The sequence below is a fragment of the Neopelma chrysocephalum genome, unplaced genomic scaffold (assembly GCF_003984885.1).
Source record: "Neopelma chrysocephalum unplaced genomic scaffold, ASM398488v2 Primary Assembly neopelma1_96464, whole genome shotgun sequence".
Taxonomy (NCBI): Eukaryota; Metazoa; Chordata; class Aves; order Passeriformes; family Pipridae; genus Neopelma; species Neopelma chrysocephalum.
This window is the reverse complement of record NW_020925111.1, coordinates 40,619-49,500: the sequence shown is the minus strand read 5'-3', so window position 1 is coordinate 49,500 and position 8,882 is coordinate 40,619. Positions and strand designations below refer to the sequence as shown.

The following is an 8,882-nucleotide window of genomic DNA, read 5'->3' as shown; positions in this document are numbered from 1 at the left end:
TCTCTTCTCATCCCTGCTCCCATCCCCACTCCCATTCCCATCCCCATTCCCATTCCTGCTCATTCGCTCTATCCCTGTTCCCATCCTCACTCTCATCCCAGCTCCCATCCCTGCTCCCATTCCCACTTCAACTCCACTCCCATCTCTTCTCATCCCTGCTCCCATCCCCACTCCCATTCTCATTCCCATCCCCATTCCTGTTCCTGCTCATTCGCTCTATCCCTGTTCCTATCCTCACTTCCATCCCAGCTCCCATCCCTGCTCCCATTCCCACTTCAACTCCACTCCCATCTCTTCTCATCCCTGCTCCCATCCCCGCTCCCATTCCCACTTTCATCCCCATTCCCATTCCTGCTCATCTGCTCTATCCCTGTTCCCATCCTCACTCCTATCCCAGCTCCCATCCCTGCTCCCTTTCCCACTCCAACTCCACTCCAACTCCACTCCCATCTCTTCTCATCCCTGCTCCTATCCCTTCTCTCATTCCCACTCCCATCCTCATCCCCATTCCCTCTCCCATCCGTGCCCCCATCCCTACTCCTCCCCAGTCCTATCCCTCTTTCCATCCTGCTTCCATCCCTGTTCCCTTTCCCTCTCCCATCCCCTCTCCAATCCCTCTCCCACCCCCTGCCCTGCCCAATCCCTCCATTTCCCACTCTGTGGATCCCACCCTTGGAATCTTGGCCGGATGGGAGCCACACCATTCCCAGGAACTCACCTCAGAGGGAAGGAGAGCTCCAGCTGCTCGATGACCTGCAAGGAGGGGAGGAGGGGACGAGGCTTAGCCAGGAGGGGACACATCACATGGGTTTGGGGGACACTTGGGAAGCAAATCCCTGGATCTTACCGACTTCTGGGCGTCAAACATCAGGTTTTTGTAGAACTGGATGAAGTGGGAGAAGGTCATTTCATTCCTGGCTTCCACTTCCTGAGGGAGACGGGGCCGGAGGTAAGAGCGGGGCCACCCCTCCGGACACAGGGACACCGGGGCGGTTCCAGCCCTTCTGGAAAAGCTGGAAAACCATCTCCCTCCCGGGTGGGGTGTTCAGGGGGTCCTTACCACGAGTTTATCCCGCAGGAATCTCATGTTGGGAACGCGGTAGTTCACCTGGGGCAGCATCGCCTTCAGGTCCTTCACGGTGATGCTGCCGGAGCGGGAGACGGATTCGGGATGGAGAACCAACCCCTGGATGGATTTTGGCTCCCACCCCAAATCCTGCTGCCTGGCATGGGGATTCCACCCTCCCAGTGCCTGTGGATCCCTCCAGGCACAGGACCCAGAGAAATCGTGGATGTCCCATCCCGGGAAGTGCTGAAGGCCAGGATGGACAGGGCTTGGAGCAACCTGGTCTAGTGGAAGGTGTCCCTGCCCACGGCAGGGGGTTGGAATTCCATGATCTTTAGGTCTCTTCCCACCCAAACCATTCCATGATTCCATGACCACTGGTGGAAAAGCAATGGAAATCGGGATCCCTGTGGTCCTCACACCCAAATCTCTGATTTTCCACGTCTCCAGGCATCCCAAAAAACCTGGTGCTCCCTTGTCCCATGTGGTGTTTGGCACGAGTGTGAGCAGAGGGCCAAAGAGAGGAAGCACATCCCAAGAACCAGCTGGGCTCTCTAGGCCATCATCCCACCTGGAGATGATGCCCATTCCCATCTCCACCATAATTTAAGTGCAAATTCCCTTGAGTTGGGGTTTTCCCTGCCTTTGGAAGTTGTTTCTGGCCTGCATTAACGGTCCAGCTCCTCCTGCTACTGGTGGAAAAGCAATGGAAATCGGGATCCCCATGGCCTCCACACCCAAATCTCTGATTTTCCGTGTCTCCAAGCATCCCAAAAAACCTGGTGCTCCCTTGTCCCACAGGGTGTTTGGCACAAGTGTGAGCAGAGGGCCAAGGAGAGGAAGCACATCCCAAGAACCAGCTGGGCTCTCTAGGCCATCATCCCACCTGGAAATGATGCCCATTCCCATCTCCATCATAACTTAAGTGCAAATTCCCTTGAGCTGGGGTTTTCCCTGCCTTTGGAAGTTGTTTCTGAGCTGCATTAACGGTCCAGCCCCTCCTGCTACTGGTGGAAAAGCAACGGAAATCGGGATCCCCGCGGCCCTCACACCCAAATCTCTCATTTTCCGTGTCTCCAGGGATCCCAAAAAACCCGGTGTTCCCTCATCCCACGAAGCCACCAGATTTGGGATGCAACCGAGGGAATCTGGTCCCGTCCTGCCAAACCCACCACCTGCTTCCGAATCTGGGGCCGTGCCACTGCTCACCTGCCTTCCCGCGCCCGGTCCATCCCGTCAAACTGCTTCCGGAGCCACCTGGGAAAGAAGGAAGGGATGGACACACGGAGGAGCAGATCCAGGGGGGATTTTTGTCCCTCAGGCAGGGAATTGGGATTTGTTGGTGTTTGCCCACCTCTCGATCTGCAGCGGGGTCTGGGCCCTCTGGGTATCAGCCACCAGCCAGTTGAGCCCCGTTATCCAGAGGTTGATGTCCTCCTCGCAGAAAGCTGGAAAAGGAGAAGGAGAGACGGGAATTGTGGGATGTTGGGAAGGGGGTGGGATCCAAGGGGAGGGGTGTGGGAGCCCAACGCACCGGCCACGCTGAGTGTCCGCAGCCGGAAGTCCATCCCGTAGAGGATGATGAAGCACATGGTGAAGTCCAACTTCCGAGCGTCCTCGGGGTAGCGCTCGAAATCCCGGGAATTCTTGCCCAGGCGGATCTCCTTGATCTCCCGGATGTCGACTGCGGAGAGAGAGGAACATGGAAATGGCTCCTGATGCTGTGGATTCGTGTGAGGGACTTGTGGAGGCTGCAGGAGGTGGGACTGCCAGGATGGGACATTCCCGGGAATGTGTGATGGAATTGTGGGTGCTGTGGCCACGTGGAGACACGTCCCCGGGGCCCTCCAGGGATGTGCGATGGCACCACGGGCATGGCATGTCCTTCAGGGAACATAGGGTGTCTCCGTTGGGGTGGGATGGCATCATGAGTTCCATGGATTTGTGTCCCAGGATGTCCTGGGATGGGGTGTCCCTGCCTGTGTGACAGCACCACGGGTGCCATGGCCGTGTGTCCTCCATGGATTTGTATCCCAGGATATCCCCGGGATGGGGTGTCCCTGCCTGTGTGACAGCACCATGGGTGCCATGGCCGTGTGTCCTCCAGGGATTTGTATCCCAGGATATCCCCAGGATGGGGTGTCCCTGCCTGTGTGACAGCACCATGGGTGCCATGGCTGTGTGTCCTACATGGATTTGTATCCCAGGATAGGGTGTCCCTCCTTGGGTGCCATGGCCATGCGTCCTCCAGGGATTTTTATCCCAGGATATCCCAGGGATGGGGTGTCCCTGCTTGTATGACAGCACCACGGGTGCCATGGCCGTGTGTCCTCCAGGGAATCACGTCCCCAGGACAGGATGTCCCCACAGCACCACCTCCACGTGCCTGATGACCCCCCACTCCCTGTGTCCTCCACGGACTCCCATCCCCAGGATGTGGCTCCCACCAGCTCTTCCCACACTTTTCCCAGCTCTGTGGTTGCCACGCGTCCTCCGGGTCCATCCTGCCCCATCCCAACCGGCCCAGGGCAGACCCTGGGATGGGCTGAGCTCAGCTTTTAATTGGAGCCTCTTCCCAAAAGTGGTAATTTGAGTTTGGACCGCAGGGCGTTGCTTTCCTGCTGCTCTGCTCCCTCATTATCCCGCTAAATAAAGCTCCGGTGGCGTTGGAAGGGCCGGGTTTCCGGAGCCTGCTCTTCCTCCACCACGGGAGACTTCCCAATTTTCCCAGTGGATTTGTCCCACCGGGAGCAGAATAATAACACATTATTAGGAATAACACCCAAAGTTGTTCCCGATCCCACAACCGTCACCCCTCCCTCGGGGAAGGTTTGGACTCTGGGAATGAGCCAGGGACGCCGGAAAAGGCTTTGTGTGACCGAGAGAGCGGCCGGACCCCGAGCCTGGGCATTGTCCTGCCAAGGAAATGGGTCATTTCCCGGAGAATTTCCAGCCCCGGCCCCGCTTCCGATGTGGGGAAGAGTCCACGGAGCCTGATCCACAGTGGGAAAAGCAAAGGCTGAATGCAGGGAGGGAAAAGAGATTGGGGGAGGAATGGGGGCTGATTAAGCAAGAAAAGAGGGGCCGGGGAGTTTTTCTTGGCGGAAAAGCTCCAGAAAACACTGGAGGCTTTATCCAGGTTTTTTTTTTTTTTTTGCTGGATGACCACAAGCCAAATTTCATGGATCAGGGTGGGATTGTAGCACAAGTGGCACACGGGGGCTCCGCAGGCTGGCACGGGCTTTGTTCTGGGACAAGATCCCAAGAAATCAAATCCCGTTGTCTCCGTGGGGCTCCCGGGGCTTGGAGAAAACTCTCCTTGGGACAAACAGGCAGATTTTTTTGGGGGAAAAAGGGGTTTATGGGTTAAAAAACGGCTGCTCAACCCCAAACCTGCCCATCCACAGGGAGAGGGGAGAAGTCAGAGGATACCAACAGGCCACAAAGGTGTATTCCTTGGATTCCACAGCTCCAGGACACAGCCTTGGACCAGACTTCTGAGTGCTGCCAATAATCCCAGGATGGTTTGGGTTGGAAGGGAGCGGAAAGATCATGGAATTCCAACCCCCTGCCGTGGGCAGGGACACCTCCCACTAGCCCAGATTGCTCCGGCCTGGCCTGGAACACTTCCAGGGATCCAGGGGCAGCCACAGCTTCTCTGAGAATTCCAGCCCAGCCCCTCACCACTCTCCCAGCCAAGAATTCCTTCCCAATATCCCATCTAACTCTCTGGTAGTGGGAAGCCATTCCCTGTGTCCTGTCCCTCCACCCCCTGTCCCCAGTCCCTCTCCAGCTCTCCTGGAGCCCCTTTAGGCCCTGCACGGGGCTCCAAGGTCTCCCTGGAGTTTCCCTTCTCCAGACTGGACATTCCCAGCTCTCCCAGCCTGGCTCCAGAGCAGAGGGGCTCCAGCTTCTAGAGCATCTCTGTGGCCTCCTCTGGACTCGCTCCAGTAGCTCCACATCCTTCTGATGTTGGGAATTTCTGGGCTGGAGGCAGCTCTGCAGGTGGGGTCTCACCTGAGCGGGGCAGAGGGGCTGAATCCCGCCCTCTCCTGCTTCCCATGCTGTGGGACGAGCCCAGAACACAGGGAATTCCTGCTTTTCCACCCACCAACACCCCCCAAATCCCTCTCCCCGTGGCAAAGAGCCCATTCCCACAAAGAACCAGGGGAAGAGGGAGCGGCTGCACAAAACAAGGGAGCCGGAGCCGGGAGCTTCCTGGAAACCACATCTGCGGCGGATTTGCAGGCATCACGTCGGAACTAAGTCTCCAAACTCCTCCCAGCATTGTCTCCAGGATCCCCGGGCGATTAAAACACTCTGGAAGGATTAAAACACCCTGGAAGGATTAAAACACCCTGGAAGTCGCTTCCAGCTGCGAAAATCCCTTTTTCTTTTCTAATGCAAAGCGAGCAGCTCCTGGGGCAAAGAGGATTTGGAATGGTGGGAAGAGCAGGTCCTGCCCAGCGGATTTTAGGGATGCTGAGTGAAGGCCTGGGAATTTTTTTCAGGCCTTAGGAGGAAAAAGGGGATGGAGGGAATGTTGTGCCGGGAAATCCCAGCTCTGGTGGCACAAGCCACGTCCACCTCAGTCACCCGTTCTTCCAGGACACTTGGAAGCTCAGAATTCCCTCCAGGGGGGAATTTGGGAGACAGTGTCCCCCTGGGAATTCCCGTGGTGGGATTTAAAACCTGAAAGAAAATATCCCTCCTGCTCCAGCAGTGATAAATCCCATCTGGATTTTCTCCTCCCCAAAAAATCCCATTTCTAATTCTTTGGCATTAACGAGGCTGGAAGTGTCACCTCTCCAAAATCCTCTTGGATTTTCCACGCTGCCTTCACCCCTGTTGTTTTTAATTTCTTATAAAGATCCTTTTTTGGGCTGTTTTCTGCCAGATTCCCTGTGCTGGGAATTGGGATTTGCTGAGGGTGAGGAGCTGGGAGACCTCCAGGATGAGGTTAATTTTGGAGGTGATGTTCCAGGTGATCTCAGGTCTGGACATGGATCCCAGGCCTAGACATGGATCAAAGGACTGAACATGGATCAAAGGCATGGACATGGATCCCGGGCCTGGACAGGAATCCCAGGCCTGGACACAGATTCCGGGCCTGGACATGGATCTCGGGCCTGGACACGGATCTCGGGCCTGGACACGGATCCCAGGCCTGAACATGGATCCCAGGCCTGGACACAGATTCCGGGCCTGGACATGGATCTCGGGCCTGGACACGGATCCCAGGCCTGGACATGGATCCCAGGCCTGGACATGGATCCTAGTCCTGAACATGGATCCCAGACCTGGACATAGATCAAAGGAATGGACATGGATCAAAGGCCTGGACACAGATCCCAGGCCTGGACACAGATCCTGGGCCTGGACATGGATCCCGGGCCTGGACACAGATCCCAGGCCTGGACACAGATCCTGGGTCCAGACACAGATCCCAGGCATGGAGAGGAATCCCAGCCATGGACACGAATCCCAGGCCCTGACACAGATCCCGGGCCTGGACACAGATTCCAGGCCTGGACGCGGATCCCGGGCCTGGACATGGATCCCAGGCGTGGACACGGATCCCAGGCCTGGACACGGATCCCAGGCCTGGACACGGATCCTGGGCCTGGACACAGATTCCAGGTCCAGACACAGATTCTGGGTCTGGACACGGATCCCAGGCCTGGACACAGATCCTGGGCCTGGACATGGATCCTGGGCCTGGACATGGATCCTGGGCCTGGACACAGATTCCAGGTCCAGACACAGATTCTGGGTCTGGACACGGATCCCAGGCCTGGACACAGATCCTGGGCCTGGACATGGATCCTGGGCCTGGACATGGATCCTGGGCCTGGACACAGATTCCAGGTCCAGACAAAGATTCTGGGTCCGGACACGGATCCCAGGCCTGGACACGGATGCTGGGCCTGGACACGGGTCACAGTCCTGGACATGAATCACAGGCCTGGACACAGATTCTGGGTCCTGACACAGATCCCAGGCTTCGACATGCATCCCAGGCCTGGACATGGATTCCAGGCCTGGACACGAATCCCAGGCCTGGACACAGATTCCAGGTCCGGACACAGATCCCAGGCCTGGTCATGGATCCTGGGCCCGGACACGTGTCCATCAGCCACTTAACAAAGCATGTAATTATCCTGGGAGTCCAGGGGAGAGCCTGGATCTTTGTCCTGGCCCTGACAATTCCTAACAGAGACATCAGCCCTTCCCACTAATCCCTCTCCCAGTGGGATGTCGGTCGGAAGGGGGGATTTGAAATGGTCCTGGCAGGCGTGAGGTGTGGGAGATCCCGGCACTTCCATAACATCCCAACCCGGCAGCGTGTGGCACTTCCGGAAAAAACAAGGAGCTGGGAATGCCTTAATTCCATGACTGGATAACGAGCTCTTCTCCATGAGGATCTAAACCACCTTTCCAAGAATGGGTGTCCTTCCTCCCATCACTCATCCCACTCCTGCCACCCTCCTTCCCAGCTCAAAGCCTTTCCATGGCTGGAATCCGGCTTGGGATCAGCCCCTCTGAGCCCCTCCAGGGAAAAGGCACCTCCCAGACCTCCAGGGTGGGTTTTGCCATCATCCAGGAGAGGTGATATCCCAAAATCGAGTTCCTTCCCTGCACGGGATGTGGGATGAGGTGAGGGTGGAGCTCCGGGTCACCCCAATCCCGGGTTTTCATCCCTCGGCTCTTTTCAGCTCCATTTGAAGCCTGGAGGTAACGAGCACCAAGACACGGAATTCCACCAATTCCCAGTGGCGGGAGAACGTCCCAAGAGCCCAGTGAATCCACAAGTAAGGACGGTTTTTAGGGATGCTCCAGTGGGAGCAGCCCAGTTTTGGGGTAAAAAGCACCGTGAGCAGGAACAGCGACGGTCACTCCTTTACCTCCTTGCCAGGGAGGATATAAATCCCTCGGGATCACACAGAAGCAACTTCACCCCCAGGACAAGGTGGGAAGGAGGAGGTGATGGTTGCCCAGCCCAGCAGCTCCTGCTTTTATGGGAATCACCCCACAGTAGGACGTTCCATAGGGGATGGAGATCCCACCATGGCAGGACATCTCACCATGAACAGGAACCCCAAAACCAGTCACCCCACCATGGTAGGACATCCCACCACGAACAGGAACCCCAAAAACGGTTACCCCACCAAGGTAGGACATCCCAACAGGTTCAGGAACCCCAAAACCAGTCACCCCACTATGGCAGGACACCCCACCATGAACAGGAATCCCAAAACCAGTCACCTCACCATGGTAGGACACCCCACCATGAACAGGAACCCCACAGCCAGTCACTCCACCAAGGCAGGACATCCCAACAGGTCCAAGAACCCCACAACCAGTCACCCCACCACAGCAGGACATCCCACCATGAACAGGAACCCCACAGCCAGTCACTCCACCAAGGCAGGACATCCCAACAGGTCCAAGAACCCCACAACCAGTCACCCCACTAAGGTAGGACATCCCAACAGGTCTAGGAACCCCACAACCAGTCACCCCACCACGGTAGGACCCCCCAACACGTCCAAGTACCCCAGAGCTGGTTACCCCACCGTGCCCAAAAACTCCCCAGCCAGTCACCCCACCACAGTAGGACACCCCACCATGCCCAGGAACCCCTCAGCCAGTCACACCACCATGGTAGGACATCCCACCCTGAACAGGAACCCCATGACCAGTCACCCCACCACACCAGGACATCCCACCATGCCCAAATACTCCCCAGCCAGTCACCCCACCATGGCAGGACATCCCACCACAACCACACAGCCGGTCACGCCACCATGCCCAA

General features: G+C 57.1%; 1 protein-coding gene across 1 annotated transcript in view; it reads right to left on the bottom strand.

Annotated features, from left to right (window-relative positions):
- LOC113981334 (1-phosphatidylinositol 4,5-bisphosphate phosphodiesterase gamma-1-like) overlaps window positions 1-8,882 on the bottom strand; it is a gene marked incomplete at its 3' end in the record, with an annotated part of 27,168 nt that overhangs the window by 15,585 nt on the left and 2,701 nt on the right. Inside the window, exons 2-7 of the mRNA XM_027708681.1 lie at window positions 2,601-2,750; window positions 2,421-2,514; window positions 2,276-2,323; window positions 1,061-1,145; window positions 848-928; window positions 719-753 (exon numbers count right to left, since the gene is read on the bottom strand). Coding sequence (XP_027564482.1) covers window positions 719-753; window positions 848-928; window positions 1,061-1,145; window positions 2,276-2,323; window positions 2,421-2,514; window positions 2,601-2,750 — 493 coding nt within the window. The remainder of the gene's footprint in view (window positions 1-718; window positions 754-847; window positions 929-1,060; window positions 1,146-2,275; window positions 2,324-2,420; window positions 2,515-2,600; window positions 2,751-8,882) is intronic.